This window comes from Grampus griseus (genome assembly GCF_964374135.1).
Source record: "Grampus griseus genome assembly, chromosome: 10".
In the NCBI taxonomy this organism is placed as follows: domain Eukaryota; kingdom Metazoa; phylum Chordata; class Mammalia; order Artiodactyla; family Delphinidae; genus Grampus; species Grampus griseus.
The window spans coordinates 37,844,652-37,861,764 of NC_139004.1; the positions used below are offsets into that span (position 1 = coordinate 37,844,652).

Sequence of the window (17,113 nt, forward strand, 5' to 3'; positions counted from 1 at the left end):
AACCTCCAATACAATCTTCAATAGAAGCGACGAGAGCAGACATCCTTATCTTGTTCCTGAGTACAATCTTGTGAAGTAGGTATTTTTTAAAAATGAGGAAAAACCTGCCTCCTACCCTCTAATGAGGGGAAATGAGGCTCAGATCAGAAAATGGATATGCGGAGAACCCCCAGGCTACTCTAACCCAAGGGGGCTAGGCTCCCACCATCTGCAGTCCAGGAGCTGTCACATCTCTGCCCTAACCTGCCTTTCCTCCTTCCCCAAAAAATCATCATCCCCTTTGCTCCCCTGTTGTTCCTCTCTCCATCTAGCAAACTCCCCTGTTACTTCAAGACCCAGCCTCAGTGCCACCTATGGGAGGCCACACCTAGCTCCCCAAGCTGGACCAGGGCTCTCTGCCCTGTAGGCCCTGCGAGTACAGGGGGACAGGGGGACACGCTTTTATCACAGACAGCCTCTGCCACATAGGTCTGTCAATGCCTTATCGCATGCCAGCCTGCAACCCTCCACTGGCCCTTGGCGTCTGCGACAAGGGCTGTGTTTGATCGGTCTTGGTGTCCTCACCCTTGGCCAGTGGCCAAACCTCAGGCACCTGGCAGAGAGGAAGCCTCACCTCCCTGGGGTAGAGAGAATTACCTTGTCCATCGGCCTTATAGTCGTCAGGGAGCAGCTTGTCCTGGCGGTAGCCCAGCACAAAGGCCAGGAAGGAGAGGATGAGGGCGTCTCCAATGCTGAGGATGGCCAGCATGAAGGCCCAGCGGATGGTGCAGTGGCCCAGTGTGTATTTGCCGGTCTGCTCCCCGCACATGCGCCGTACCTCACTTGAGTCCCAACCATCTGGGTAGACCAGGCAGCCAATCATCAGGCCTGTGGCTGAGGGGGCAGGAGGGGTACAGATGGTGTCAAGCTGGGTGTGCTCGCCTGCTGCCTCCCACCTTGCACTGCTGTCATCGTGTCACCTCCCTTCTTCTCTTATTAACAGCCTTGAGAGGCACAAGGGGCAGCTCCTGCCATCCTTCTTGTAGAACACGGGGGAGAAAACTGAGGCTCCAAGAGCTAAAGCTACTTGCCCCTGGGGGCCAGTGGTCAGGGTTAGAGGCTGAGAGCAGAGCTCCGCAGCCCTGGGAGGTTCTGCCACAGCACCAGGTGGTTCTACCAGGCCCTCAGCTGTACCCCTCACTTTGGACTTGACGAGGCACCTGGCTTCAAAGTCCTCCCAAAATCTGGTCCCAGCCCAGAGAACTCATCACTCCTCAGATGTACATTTGTTCATACTCCAACATCTCTGAAATAAGTGTAATAAAGCTTTAGGCTACAATTTGATTAGAAGTATTTTTCCTTTTTACAGCACATAGAATAATGGTGTGTCCTACAACTCAGGTATCTTAGATTGAATGAATACAGGAAGTTTTCCAGCCCCATCTCTGGCTGCTTCCTTCATGAACCTTCCATTCAATCAAACAGGTCTCCACACTATTACCCACTACGGAACAGTGCAGTTGTCCACACTTCCCTGAATGTGTTTAAAATGCTGATTCCCAGGTCAGGGTTGGGTTCAGGAATCCCTGTCTTTAAAAGCACTCTTCTGGGTGATTCTCTCAACAGGAAAAGCTGGGAAACACTAGGGAAGGCTGCCTGGATCTCAAGCCCAGCTCTTTACTAACTAGCTGTGTGACTCAGAGCAAGCTACTTAAGTTTTCTTGCCTCAGTTTCCTCATCTGTAAAATGGGAATAGTAATAGTATCTAGCTGTTTGGATTGCAGCGAGGTTACAATGAGTTAATATTGGAAAAGTGCTCAGAAGCTTGCCTGACACATAGTTGGCATTTCCTGAGTGTTAGCTAGTATGCCACACTGTGCTTTCATTGATTTAGCATTGACAGCCAAAAATTTCATCTTCCCCGCCTTCCCTCCACTACTCCCACACCCGCCCACCAAATTTCCACCCCAACTTAGCTGCCAAGACAGGTATATATTCCTGGGATGTGACTGGGGCAACCCAAGGACAACCGCCAGGCAGGCAGGGGGTGCCTTCCTTCCCTTGTCTGTGCCACTTTCCCACCCCTGGCCCTCCTTTCACAGGCCTGGAGGCTCTTTAGTGCCAAAGCTGTGCCCTACCTGGGAGCCCCATGGAGAAGCACCTCGCGGGACCCAAAGTCACCAACCTGGGGCTCCGCTTGCTCTTGCAAGGAAAGTTAGCAGATCAAACAAAAGTACAACAAAGTGTAAAGATCAAAGATCCCACCTCCCCACCTAAATGTATCAACCGTCCTTGTTTTTTTCTAGGAGGAACTCATTTACATACTTCTCTTATAGATTACAAAATACTTCATGTACCATTTTTCTCTCGACCCTTACCACAGTTCTGTGAAGTAGGCCATGTATTAATATCCCATCTTCAGATTAAAAGACTGAGGTCTCAGAAACTAAGTGAGTTGCCCAGTCATTTAGCGAGGGCAGAGCCAAGACCTGCTATCGTGGCTCCTGACTTTCTTTACTTCAAAGTTAATTCCCCCAAGCCTCCCAGACTGACATCTCTCCAAAGAGCCGAATGTATTTAGTGGTGACATTTTAGACTTAGTGACAAACAGGAAGATCCTTAGGATGGAGGAGGGGGACCCTCCCAGAGCTCTTTGGTAAAACCTGTGCTCTTCCCCACGTGGTGTGTGACAAGTCCTCTGGTACCTGGCATGGCCCCCTTCTCCTTCTACAGCACCTCCCTACAGGGGTTCAGAAAAGATCCCAGGGCCTCCGACTTGGAAAAAGGTTGTTACTATGGGTGCCACAGCCCTCTAGGAGCACCCCACCCATCTACCTGGGCACAGCGGGGGTCCATCCCATTGTGGTGTCTCAGGGCTCTAAATAGAGGCCAGCAGGGTATTCTCAGGCAAGTTTACTTACCCTCTCTGACTTCCAGTCTCTCATCTGTAAAATAAGGATAATAATACCTGACTCGGAACAGGGTTATGAGGGTTACGCGTGACCATGTATAGAAAGTGCTTACTGCAGTGTCTGGTACATGGTAAGTGGCCAGTTAATGTTAGTTGTTGCTATTATTATTGGCATTGAAGTCAGATGGAAGCAACCTCGATGGATGTGGCTGTCATTAGAGCTGTTTACAAGTATTTCAGGTACATAGTAGGATTATACTTCCTCGCCTCTCTCCCTTGAAGTTAGGCAAGTTCATAAAAATTCCTTCAGCCAATAAAACGTGAGCAGAAATGCCGTGTGCTTTTCCAGGCCAGAGCATTTAACAGCTGATGGAGACTCTCCAGAGCTCCCTTTCCCTTCGCAATGATGACAGCCAGATGACAGCTGATGCGCCATCAGCCTGGGCTCTGGAAGAGCCCAGTGAGAGCAGAGCCCTCCACTGATCCTCAGTGAGCGTGTACCATTATCAAGAAATAAACCTTTGTCATAAGCCACTAAGATTTGGGAGTTGTCTGTTACTGTGGCATCACCCCATCCATCCTGACTGATAAAGTTGTTTTGTGTTTTTTGTGTTTACTGAGCACCTACCATGTGTTAGGCACCGTGCAAGGTGTTTTCCATGCATTACAACATCCCATCCTTGCAAGAACCCTGTGATGGGGGTACTGTTGCTACCTTCTACAGATGAGTTTAATAGAACTCAGACAAGCAAATTGCCCTACCTGTGTTTTCAGGATCTGGGACCACATTCTGCCTACACCTGGCATCCAGAAGCTCAGTTAGCTTTGTTAAGCTACAGCCCCACCCTGCCCCGTTCATCAGTCCTCCTTCCCTTTGTCAAGTTACAGCCCCACCCTGCCCCGTTTATCAGTCCTCCTTCCCTTCTGCTGCTCCCTTCCCTGGCCCCAGGCTTACTTGGCAAGGTTAAGCCAACTGGTTTAGGTCTCTTCAAATGGAGGAATCTCCCAGCTGCTGGCTGTGGGGCACACCTCCTCCTCACCCCTCCCTTTGGCTCATCTTCCCTTCCCCAGCACGGAAGAATGGAACACGACACCACCTTTGCTCTCCCCCAGCGTAAATGTTTCATGGGATGGCACCTGGCCACCTCTGCTATCGGTGTCTTCGGCTGCATGACCCAGTCAGGGTCTGACTCAAATGGTCTGGTGACCCCTCCCCTACCCAGGCCCTCCCAGCACTGCCTGTTCAGCAAATGGCACCTGTTGCAGGAGGTTGGGGGAGTGGGACAGTGGAGAGAATGGGAGAGGGAGTGTTGTGTTTCCAGCATCCCATAGCTCTGATATGGAGGACCAGCTGGCAAGCGTGCCAGGGTCCATTCCACTCCTCTTTGTCACAGAACTGCTAAATCTTCATTCTCCCTTCTTCCTCCCCACTGTCCACTGATACTTGCCTCATCCCTGCCCCAGCCTCTCCCTCATCATATAGACGGAGTACAGAGAGAGAGAGAGATGGCAGGGGGATTGGGGAGGCAGCTCTGGAACCAGGTAGGTAGCCTGAGTACAAGATTCAGAGTCGAAGGTTCTGTCCCTCACTACCTGTGTGCTAAAAGACAAGTTACCGGCTAAGAGCCTCTTCTGTAAAACAGGAGGAAAACCCACCTCACTGTGTCATGATGAGGCTCCTCCAGATGATACATGTGGAAGTACTTTACAAATCATTACACTTATGTAAATGTGTGCCTCAGTAAAAGATGTCTTTGGAATACAGCTAGTTCTTGGGACTCACTGCCTTTATTCTATTGCCTTTGTTGCCAGATGATCTGCTGTAGCCTTGGCTAAGTCTTCTCTCTCAGTCCCAGATTCCTCATCTATAGCTGGGGGGAGGATGCTATAGCTCTCTAGGGTCCCCTCCAACTCTGACAGTCTTGAGTCTACATGTTTGGTTGTATGGGATTCTGATCCCTATTCCATTCTCCCTGTTAACACTGCTTCTCATTCTAACCAATGATGTCAAGATGATTTCACTCTAGCCTTCAGTCCCTAACAAGGCTCCTGGACGTTTCCCTAGTATGGACAGTCTGTGTGTGGTCCTTGGAGGGACCAAGGGCTGCAGGACAAGGTCTTAGGCATCCCTTTCTAGGCTCTAGAGGAGAGCAGGACCAGCTGGCCCAAGGACCCAGTGGCCTGCCTGGGGCCAGGAGCAGGAAAAGGGGGACAGGGAAGGCCTTGCCTCTGAACACCACCAGTAGCCACCTACCCCACATAGTTCTAAAAGACCCTATTCCCCTCCCCCATCACAAAATATCACTTCCACTTGCTGCCCCAAATGCTCACAATTGCTGCATCAAGTATGGAATCCTATAATTAGGGAACAAAGACCTTCACTCTACCATAAGTGACTTGCTCCTGGGAAAATCATTTCCCCTCTCTTGACCTCAGTTCCTCATCTACAGGAAGAGGAGGTTGAACAGTTTGATCTCTAAGGCCTTTCTGGTCTCAGCCATCCTAAGACTCTCTAATTACTCTTCCAAGGCATCTGCAGGGCATTGAGTATGGCTGCGCTATAAAGGAGGACAGCTGAGTAGGAGGCTCAGAGACTCCGCAGAAGGTGGGCCCCTGCCTGCCCTCCCGCTATCCCTCCTGCTATTCCTGCTCACCCGCAGCCAGCTGCATCCATGCGCAGATCTTGTAGACAGTGGCCGTGTTGCAGACAAAGAACAGGCTGAAGCAGATGATGGAGCCGATGATGAGGAACATGGCCAAGGCCACGAAGAACATGGCAGTCTTGAAGGCTCTAGAGGGGATGGAGGAGAAGTCCAGCGGGCCACCCTTGCAGATAAGCTCAGACGACAGCACGTTGCCCACGCAGTAGGAGAAAAGGCCAAAGTAGCCTGCCTGGGGTGTGCTGACGCTGTCACCTATCCAGTAGGGCTGGATGAAGAGCGCCATGACCAGCACGGAGAAGCAGATGGTGAGTGTGCCCCACATCACACCTACGGCCCTCGAGTTCCGCACATAGTTGGTATGGTAGATCCTGGCTGCCTCCTGGGCAGGCAGCAACTTCACCATGGTGACGGCACTGGGTCCTGGGCTGGGGACTTGTGGGCTGGAAGTGGCTTTGCAGATGGATGGAGGCCCGGAAGTGGGTCACCCCTCAGCCAAGTTTGGAGAGAAGGCGGAGGTCAGGGCACAAGGTAAGGCTCCCTCCAAGGTAGAAAAAAGAGGACTAATAGGACGGGGAAGATGACCTTGGCCTCTTCAGGGGAAGCTTGTCCAGGTGCCTGTGTCCCCTCTTGCTCTAGCCGGGCTGTCTCCTGTCTCCTACCTCCTCTCAAACCCGCCGTGGTCCCGGGCCTGCTGGCGCCGCCCTGCCCCGCCCCCAATGCCAGCTGAGAGCACCAGAGAGCTCCGCCCCCCTCCCACGGCCCGGCTCCTCCTCCCTCCCTCCTCCGAGAGCATTGCTTTCAGCACCGTGGCCAGCGCCTCGGGACTCCGGGCAGAGATAGGTGCAGAGCGGCCGACCTACTCACTGCACACCCCCGCCACTGGGAATCAAGGCCCCCCTTCACCCTCCTGAGCAGGGAAGGCAAGAATTGAAGGCGTGAGGCTGCGGTTGTCACATTCCTCTCGCTTGGTTTCCAGCCGCAAAAGCGATTCTTGAGCGCAGTCCGTATCCCATCCCACCGCTCCCTGGCTCCCTAGTCATCCTCCCGGAACCTCCAATACCCCGGAGGCCAGCAACGCCTTCCGGGTCACTGGTTTCTCGTCCCTATCACTCAATCGACAATTACTAAGAGCCTATTGTGTACTACGCCCTATGGTGGAGGATATCTTCCCTCAGAAAGAACCATAGAATACAAAGGACAGAGCCCCTGCTCTCAAGGACCGTGAGGTATTTACATATATGTAAATATATGTGTATTTGCAATGCAGACTGATAGGGTGATAATAGAAGCTACAAAGTAAAGAACAGTTCTTATGAGCCTTCTCAGACCTTAACATATGCTTTTTGTTCAATACAATGTCTTTCTCCTCTTGTTTATATTTTTGTTACCTATTTCTTTTTTTAAATTTATTTTTTATTGAAGTATAGTTGATTTACAATGTTGTGTTAATTTCTGCTGTACAGCAAAAGTGACCCGGTTATACACATATACACATTCTTTTTTAATTCTTTTCCATGATGGTTTATCCCAGGACATTGAATATAGTTCCCTGTGCTATACAGTAGGACCTTGTTGCTGATCCATTCTATATGTAATAGTTTGCATCTACTAACCCCAAACTCCCACATCCCTCCCTCACCCCCCTGCATATTTCCTTTTTTCACCTCTTTTTCAAAATATCTATATTTTTCCTGAATTTATAGGTAAATACATGATTAGTATATAGAAAAATTCAAGAAAGTTACATAAAAGAATAAAAATCACTCATAACCCCAAACTGGGAGCTTTAGGCAGGTCTGGATTTGAGTCAGCCACTTGTTAGCTAAGGATGTAACTTTCCCAAGCCTCAGTTTATTCATCTATAAGATGGGGATGATAATAGTATCTGTCACATAACGGTTAGGTAAAATAACATATGTAAAATGTTTAGCCCAGGGCCTCACATATAAAAGTGCTCAGAAATGTTTATTAGTATTATTACTATTACTATTACTATTGTTATTATTATTACCTCTGTTAACATATTGGTGTATTTCCCTCCTCCTGGACATACTGCTTTACACAGTTGGATAATAATGTACACGTATTTAGCATCCAATTTTTTTCTCACATTACTAGTTTTTCAAAAACATGATTTTAGTCTTTATGTAATAATTGTTTAATTATTCTCCCCTTTGGGGGTATTTTGACAGTTTCCAATTTTTCACTATTAAAAAGAACCTTGCATTAAACATATTTGTGCTGTTACCTATGTTTCCTCTTCCTCTTAAATCTCTGGTTTTGTGACCAGTCTTTGCCATCAGACTGGAAGTTCATCAAGGCATGGCCTGTGTCTCCACCATCAGACTGGGAGCTTCCCCAGAGCAGGGGCTGTATGTTCCCCCATTCAGAAAAGGCCCTAACCTGGGGCCAAGCTCTTAGGAGAGGATGGACATTCTTTGTTTGGCCTGACCAGCAGAACTTCCCCTGCCTCTGAGAGAAGGCTCTCTTGCTTTCTGAGGTTCTGGTGGGATAGCCAATCACAGGGCACACAGACCCTAGAGACAGGTCTGGGTGTGTGACCCAAGCTAGGCCATCAGTCTCTCTCTAGGGTATCTGAATTGGTGGTGGATTGACATGAGGAAAAAAAGGTATTGTTTAGTCAGGGCTTGGCAACATCCTCAAGAGATAATCCATAAACTCCTGCTACTGGGAGCTTTAGAGCCACCTTGATTCCTGCCCCGCCCAAGACAGGTGGCTCTGTTCCATCTTCAGCTCTGTGACTCACCCACTATCTTTCCATTTCCTTCTTTTTTGCTTTCATTAGCTAGAGTGGGTTTTCGCTATTGGCATCAAAGAGTCCTAATCTGGGAAATTCCCTGGCAGTCCAGTGGTTAGGACTCAGCACTTTCACTGCAAGGGCACGGGTTCAGTCTCTGGTCAGGGAACTAAGATCCTGCAAGCTGTGAGGCCGAATAAAAAAAGAACCCTAACCTGATCCAAATATTAGCACCAGAAAGGGAGTTTCAGGCCCAGGCTTCAGACAAAAGACTCTGATATTCCTGTTTATGTCTGGAGTTGGGAAAACCGCAGCCCATGATATGGAGAGGAGAAGCAGCTAATCAAATTATCAGCTGCAAAAAATAGGGATCATGTGCCCTCTGGGGGTCAAGTTCTGGGGAACTGAGTAGCTTTGGCCACAGACAGATTTAAAGGTAATGAAGAAATCGGGAACACAGAGTAGGGTGACTGCTTATAAAGGCAATGAATAATGTCAAGCAAGACAAGCCCAGTTGTCTAGATTATTGATTCAAGGAATAAAATGAATTGCAAGACCTTTATGTGCAATGGCTCAAAGAATTCATTAAGTCTTGTTGCTAGAGGGCATAGGACCCTTAAAATAAGATTCAGGTGTATGAAAGGACTGAACTGCAAGGCCTTTAACCCACCCCATGCTCCTGAATGGTTAGACCAGATCACCTCAGGAACTGGTAGAATCCTCACCTTGGCCCCCTGACCCTTGAGCTAAAGGGTAATATACTAGGAAGAGCTAAGCCAATGCCCCTGGTGCTCCCTCTCACTCTCCAAATAATAAATCAAAAACAGTATTATGTGCCCGTGGGAGCTGTAGAAATCAGTCACTATCAATGCCTGGAAAGGTGCAGGGGTGGTGGCTCCTGTCTCTAGTGGACTTTTGTCATATTGTTTTTGGTTTTGGCTGACCAGCCTCCTAACCTCCTTCCTATGTGCGGGTGATACCCTGCTGTGTGTGTCCTGCGGGGGGATGTTGAGCCTCTTCTCTCACTGTGGAATTGAAGCCCCTTTCCCGGCCTGCTCTAGAGAGAGCATGCTGGCACCAGGTAACGATGGATTGCTGTGGCATGACATCCCACCCTCCATGGGAAGGTCCTGAGGACAGCAGGGAAGGGAAATATTCATGGAAGGTAGAACTTCAAGTGCTGTAACTATCTATCCCCAAAAGATCTATCAATAAATCCTAATCCCCAGAACCTATGAATGTTACATTATTTGGAAGAGGGTTCTTTGTAGATATATTTAAATGGAGGATTTTGAGATAAGGAGATCCTATCAGATTATCTCGAGGGGGGGTCCTAAATCCAATGACAAGTGTCCTTCTAAGAGACACAGACAAGAAGACAAAGAAGAAAAGGCGACATGCCTATGGAGGCAGGGACTGGAATGATGCAGCCACAGCCAAGGAAGCTGGCAACCACCAGAAGCTAGAAGGGGTGGGGAGTGGATCCTTCCCTAGGGCCTCTGCAGGGAGTGCAGCCCTGCTGACACCTTGATTTCCACTTCTGGCCTCCAGAATTATAAGTGAACACATTTGTTGTTTTAAGCCACCTAGTTTGTAGTAATTTGTTCCGGCACCTCAGGAAATGTACCAACTCTCCTGTAAGGGGAGAGGGCCTAAGGTACAGATGAACACCACTTTGTGGGCAGCAGATAATGGACCGGTCATATGGTCATTATCTTAGAGTAAGTTTGGAGAGTTAAGTAAAAGTTTGGGGAAAGGGAGCCTTCAGAATAGGGGCACAACCTAGAGAGTATTTGGGTTCAATGGGAATGTACTCCAGAGGCCTGCTACTACAGTCTTTTAACATCGGTTGCACAGGATGATTCACTCTGTGAATGCTAGCCAGCCTCCTTCCTCAGCACCCCCATTCCAATTCCACCGTGCACTGGCTCAAAGACCCCTAGCAATGTGTCCACGGTGGGACAGATGGAGACTGTGGATGAATCTTCCATCAAAGCCAATACAGCCAGTCACTACTGGCCCCCAACAATATCAACAAACTTTGAGCTCCTGGTATGACATCTATAACTCTCAAAACTCAGTAATAAGAAAACAAGCAACCCATTTAAAGATTGGATGGCAAAAGATTCACACAAATACTTCTTTCAAAGAAGATATATGGATGGCAATTAAGCACATGAAAAAGCACTCAACAGCATTAGTCAGTAGGCGAACGCAAATTAAACGACACATACCATTATACACCAGTGAGAAAGGCTCAATTAAAAACAAAACCCCCCAAAACTGACAATGTCAAGTACTGGCAAGGATGTGGAGCAACTGGAACTTTTGTATGTTGCTGGTGGGAATGCACGTTTGTTCAGCCACTTTGGAAAACAGTTTGACATCTCTTAGAAATGGAAACAAACATTTGCCGTGAGACTCAGCCGTCTCAGTCCTGGGTGTTTTTCTCAGAGAAATGAAACCTTGTGTTCACACACACAAAAAAACATGAACATGTGTAGCAGCTTTATCCACAATTGCCCAAAACTTTTCAGAAATAAACCAAATGTCTTTCAGGTGGGAAATGACAATGGACTACTTCCAGACAATGGACTTCCACCCAGACAATGGACTACTACTCAGCAATAAAAAATAAGTAGCTACTGCAACCTGCAACAGCATGCCTGAATCTCAAAGGTGTTAAGTAAAAGAAGCGAGACACCACCCCCCAAGAGAAATATATACGAACTGTGTGATTTCATCTATATTACATATAGAAAAGGCAAAACTATAGGGAAATAAGACAGATTTGTGGTTGCCAGGATCTGGTGGTGGGGTTGATTATAAAGGAATCATACAAGGGAATTTTTTTTTAGGTGATGGAAGTGTTCTGTCTCTTGGTTGGGGTGTTGGTTCCATGATGTATGCGTTTGTCAAAACTCATGGAACTGTATATTATAAAGGGTGGATTCTCTGTGTCAATTATACTTTAATGTTTTAAAAGGGGGGTTACTCATGTTGGTAGGGTACCAAATCCTGACTGTCCAGGGGAGAGAGTGTGCTGTTACACAAAGGGAACAGAGAGGTATGTGTAGAACATATGCATGGGCCGCCTCCTATTATTACCGTGTCCAGTATAAAAAAATTAATGGAAGGAAGAAACAAATTAATGAAGGCTTCAGTAACCCAACACAGGGTCAGGCCCATCAAGGGCCCAGATATCTCAGGGCTAGAAGGTCTGGGTCACTGTACAGCATAAAGAACCCTGATCAGCAGAGATGCTGGCTGAGAGCAAAAGGAACAGGATGGGAGATGGAGGATGAAAGTCACAAGCACTGTCTACAGCCACATGGTGCCTGAAGAAAGGAGGACTCTAGAGACTTCCCTGGTGGTCCAGTGGTTAAGACTCCATGCTTCCACCGCAGGGGGCATGGGTTCCATCCCTGGTTGGGGAACTAAGATACCGCATGCTGTGCGGCGCAGCCAACAATTAAAAAAAAAAGAGGACTCTACTGTCTACCCAGATTTTCGTTCTTGATGTGTCATGTGTATACTTATATACCCTACTAACTCTCTCTTCTTTGATGATGGCTAACTTTAATATTTAGTCCCTGAGCTGTAGAATACTGAGATGTGATTGTGACCAAACTAAAAGAGGGGTGACATAACACAGACGTCCTGGACCTAGCGCTGGAGTAATGACTGATGACACTTTGGGCCGTCTCCCTAGCTTTCTTCAGAGGATGGTTGTGATGTGTTTGAAGGGAACACTAGCAAGGAGCGAGCATTATAAATTATGGGAAAAAAAGAGTTCATGTGTTTGTTGACCAGCGAAGGGAGGGGCCGTGCTAAGAGAACAGAGCACAGATTTCAGCAGGACCAGAAGGCTGAGGTGGGACAAGGGACATCTTCACAGCAGCCATTGAGGGCCCAGAGGATCAAAAGGACCCCTTCCCCTAATTCCTGAAGCCACATAAGCTTCACTCCACACTCAATCCGATCTTGGTCAGGAGAATGGGGTGGTGAGGGGAACCCTAAAGGCTGAGTATTGAATTAAAGACTGGTAAACTGAAAGTCACTGAATGTCTCATTTCCTACCCTCACCTAAACACAATAGAGACTGGATGGTCAATGTAAATTTAAAAGGTAAAATTATTGCACATCCCAGAAATCCTTCCCCTTTCTTTTTTTTTTTTTTTTTTTTTTTTTTTGCGGTACATGGGCCTCTCACTGTTGCAGCCTCTCCTGTTGCGGAGCACAGGACCCGGACGCGCAGGCTCAGTGGCCATGGCTCACAGGCCCAGCCGCTCCGTGGCATGTGGGATCTTCCCAGACCAGGGCACGAACCTGTGTCCCCTGCATCGGCAGGCGGACTCTCAATCACTGCGCCACCAGGGAAGCCCCCTTCCCCTTTCTTTGGTAACAAAAACTCACTCTCTATTTGGAGAACTGCCCCTCCCCTTTCCATCCCCCTCAGGGCTCTGCCCAGTGCAGATCATGAGTAGGGGTCTGGAGGACCCAAACTAAGTCAACCTGAGTTTCTTGATTGGGAATTTGAATCTTGAGTGGATTCCCTGTCTGCTCCACAAGCTGACTCCAGGGCTGTCGCACATCTGACCTTGATCCAGAGCTGTGAGCCCCTTCCCAGAACTACGATGCCTCTGTTTGTGGCTTATGTAAAGGGAATGTGTTATAGGGAAGGTGGCCATGAGCTGCTGGCAATACTAGGACTGATGCAGTTTTATAGCTTCAATCACAGATAGAAACAGCTCCTCGGTTCCAGTTTCTTCCCAGGCCCCCTAGTCTTGACTTGTGAGAAGGGAACAGAAGGGTGGGGAGAGAAGGAGGGGTCAGGATGAGCTCATGGGGAAAAGTGGTTTTAAACACTGAGTTCCCTAAAAATAAGAGAAGATAGCGCTCCTTTAATCAATGGCATTTCCATGTCTCTGGAATTGGGTGGGTTTCTCTCATTTTGAGGGTCTCCTGGCTGGTTCCTCCAGCTGCTCCTCTCTACGCCACCCTCAGTGCTATAAGGGGGAGTGACAGGGGGTGGCTACACAGGCTGAGCACCTACTGTGTGCCAGGCACTTCTATGGGGTTTCACATACACTGTCTTATTCAATCCTCATTTTACTAAGAGCTATCAACCTCTTTGCCTCGATTAAAAAACTGAGGCTCACAAAGATTACAAATGTAAATAACTTGTCCAAGGTCACGTAGCTAGTTATGGTGAGTTTTGAAGCCAGGATAAAGGCAACCCAGTCTGGGGCCTCCCCAGCGGGGCCGTCTTCCACCTCTGGGTTGGGGAAGGGGTGCTTTGCTACAATGAACAGTCCTTCAGGGAAAGCTGCTCTGGTCCCACAGCTGAGCACACTCAGGCAGCTGTGCCCTTCCCAGCCTTCAGCCCAGGCCATCAGAGGCTCACGAGACCCTCATCCTCAGCCAGGACTAACGACAGCTCGTGGCCACACGTGGCCCGGGGTGGGGGACGGGGTGAGTGGAGCATTAACTAAAGTGGTGAGTCCTTAATGCTGGAATTGCACATGTTAAATGAAGTGGAAAGGAACGGGAGAGAGTTGCTGGAGAAGGACTTCCTAAGCGCCCCTAAATCACTCCTGCAGGCACCCCCGGTGGGAGGGTGGGAGGGCGGTACACCTGGAGTGAGAACACACACCCCTCGGCCAGGGGTCGCAGGGCTGGTCGCAGGCCCAGGGCCCCGGCCCCACCTGAAAATCCCCGAGGGGACCTGGGAAGGTTGAGGGTGGGGAAAGTGGGCCCCCTCCTCACGCGAGCCTGATACTGCCACATACCTGGGTTTGGGTGAGGTCAAAAGCAGGGCCCAGACTGGGGTGAGGCAAGAGAGGTGTCTAGGATGCAAAATTTAAGGACGTGCTCACACTCTAGGTGTCTCAGTTGCCTCACCCTAGTCCCAGCCCTGCCACAGAGCTCAGGGCGCCAGAGGTGAATACAGCAGCGATGGCAGCTAACGTGTACAGCTCATGTGCCGAGCCCTGTCCCAGGCTATGTGTCTTATGTATACAACATATGTTAATTCACTTAACTCTCGCACCTCTTATCAGTTGACAGATAAGGGGACAGATTCAGAACAGATAACTTGCCCAGCTAATAACTCGTACAGGTAAAAGTGTCCCAGAGTTCCCACTCTTAACAATGCTGCCGTATGAGCACCCCCCGCCCAACACACACACACACACACACACACACACACACACACACACAAGGCACCAGGTGCTAGGTGGTGCCCAGCTACCTTATCAGGACCCACTCCAGCAGATTGGCCACAGCTGGGTCTCTGCCCACGGCAGGCCCTGCGGGACTGGGAAGGTGGGTCACGTGTGGGTGAGGCCCCTTTTATAGCCCCACCACCCCCTCTGGCTCTGTCTTTTGCCACCTGACCTGCCGGCCACTACCTACGCCAGCTGTGCCCACTCATCATGGAGAAGGTCCTCGTCCTCCTACTCCTTGCCCTCGCGGTAGCCTATGCGGTCCCCGACCCCCGGGGAATCATTATCAACCTGGTAAGAGGGTCTTCAGGGCAGGAGTCATCTGAACCCCGAGGTGGGAATTCTTTTTAAGCTTGGACCTTGACCTCTGGGTGGGTCAAGTTGTCCCCACGTGGGGCTACCCAAGGGCTGGGAGGTAAGGCGTCTCTTCCTTTACTGCCCATTCCTGTCCCACGCCCCTTCCCCAGGGGCCCCAGAGAAGGTTGATCGGCACGGAGCATGCTCAGAGCAGCGGTTCAACCTGGCTGAGAGCACTTTATAAAATTCCAGAGCGGAATTCCCTTGCAGTCCAGTGGTTAGGACTCAGCGCTTTCACTGCCACGGTTCCATCCCGGGTTAGGGAACTAAGATCCTGCAAGCCGTGGCGCAGCCAAAAAAAAAAAAAAAAATCCAGAGCCCTGGGCTCCTGCCCCAGAAACTCTGGCTCAGAAGGTTCAGTAGTTTAAAAAGCTTCCCCAGTGATTCTGGCTTCTGACCTAGGCTGACCAGACCAGCTCCAAATGCCTCAGGAATACTTCCGTATTTAGTCCTCATAAGAGCCACGTGAGATAGGTACTATTCTGATCAACCCCATTTCCAGATGGAAAGCTGACACAGGGGAAGATTCAGTCACCTGCCTGAGGTCACACAGCTGGAAAGTCTTGAGCAGGGGTTGGCGCCCGGGCTGGCAGGCTCCAGAGCCAGGCTCTCACCACTGCCCACGCTGCCTCTCCACCAAGGGCACAACTGCAAAAGCCCTTTGGCTTAAGAACTCAGTTCACAGGTTCTTAACTCAGGGCCATGCATGGACTCGGAGGGTCCGGGATGCCCCTGAGATTTATTTGTAAGAGTCTGTGGGGGGAGGGAGGGAGGAGTTTTCCAGGGAGAGAGGGTCCTCAACCTTCACAGGCTCCTCAAGGGATTGGGGGACACAGAGGTTTGGAGACCCTGTTTGCGGGCCACAAGTGGCCATTCCAGATGGGAACTCTGAGGCATAGGGTGGGCCAGTGACTTGCCCAGGGTCACCCAGGGAGTTGGTAGCACAGCCAGTCCTAGAAGCCAGGTGTCCTGTCCCCGGCCCGGGGCTGCTTCTCTGGCCACACTGCCCACTTCTCACGTGGGTGGATGGGCGGTCGGAGTGGGAGGAGAGGCCGCCAGCCCCAGGGGTTGGATTCCTTCACACATGCCTCCCCCAACCGGGTAGTGTGTGGCGAGGTGGGGCTCTGGGTGGAGAAGGGATCAAATGGAGGTGGGTTTGGGCTGATGGGTTTCCCCTGGCAGGAAGAGGGCGAACTCTGCCTGAACAGTGCCCAGTGCCGGAGCAAGTGCTGCCACCGTGCTACCGGCCTGAGCCTGGCCCGCTGCGCACCCAAGGCCAGAGAGAGCAGCGAGTGCTCCGCCTTTGTGAGTGCCGAGTGCCGGGGCGGGGTGGCGGCGGGGAGGACAGCTCCGAGGCGGAGGGCCCTCGAGGCTTGGGGGGCGGGGGGGGGTAATCAGGGAGGGGGCTCCGTCTGGACACGGAACGTTGAGATGAGAGGGAGGTCAGCAGGCTTCAAAGCCCTTTCCCATCCCATCCCCTCTCTTGACCCTCACCACGGACCAGTGAGATGGGTGGGGCAGCCATCTGTTATCCCTGTTTCATGCATGGGTAGCTAGAGGCTTCCCAGAGAGAGCAAGTTAGTAAGAGCAAGCGAGCCACACAGCAGAGACCAGAACCCAAGTCCTCCAGGCCCACAGCGGCCCCTGGGGAGGCAGTCAGGAGAAGCACCATCTGAAAGGGGCAGGGCAGGCGATGCCCAAAGTGGCTCCCACAGCGTGTGACTCCACTGGCTCCGTATCTCTGCAGACCCTCTATGGGGTTTACTACAAGTGTCCCTGTGAGCGCGGTCTGACCTGTGAGGTGGACAAGACCATCGTGGGCTCCATCACCAACACCAACTTTGGCGTCTGCCTCGATGCTGGCCACTCCAGAAAGTGAGGACACTCACCCAGGCTGGCACGCCACAGGGCGCTCGTCCTCCACCACCTTTCCCTGGCTGGCCGCCCCTAGACCGGCACCTCCGTCTTCTAATTGGATTCTTGGTAATTAAAGCCCCTCTTGCAAACCTTCCCCAGGCTCCTGGATGTTCTTGCTGAATCGGCGTCTTCCTTGATGTTACGTCAAGCTTTTCGCTCCATCAGGGCAGGTGTCCTCCGAGAAGGAGGAATGGGCCTGGGGCCAGGCAGGATGGGGCTGACAGACTGGAGACAAGGTTGTGCAACAGGCCCAGCCAGGCTGGGAATGTTTCCATTACTTCATCTTCTTCTTTTTTTTTTT

General features: G+C 50.4%; 2 protein-coding genes across 2 annotated transcripts; one reads left to right on the forward strand and one right to left on the reverse strand.

The window, feature by feature from the left end:
* Positions 1 to 481: 481 nt before the first annotated feature.
* LHFPL5 (LHFPL tetraspan subfamily member 5) lies at positions 482 to 5,956 on the reverse strand (the record flags this gene model as incomplete). Its single annotated transcript, XM_082663493.1, has 2 exons — positions 482 to 873; positions 5,545 to 5,956. 2 exons carry the CDS (start codon positions 5,954 to 5,956, stop codon positions 482 to 484), a joined length of 804 nt encoding a protein of 267 aa, XP_082519619.1.
* An 8,792-nt stretch (positions 5,957 to 14,748) lies between these two features.
* Positions 14,749 to 16,774, forward strand: CLPS (colipase; the record flags this gene model as incomplete). The annotated part of the gene is made up of 3 exons (XM_082664670.1): positions 14,749 to 14,832; positions 16,078 to 16,200; positions 16,643 to 16,774. 3 exons carry the CDS (start codon positions 14,749 to 14,751, stop codon positions 16,772 to 16,774), a joined length of 339 nt encoding a protein of 112 aa, XP_082520796.1.
* Positions 16,775 to 17,113: the final 339 nt, after the last annotated feature.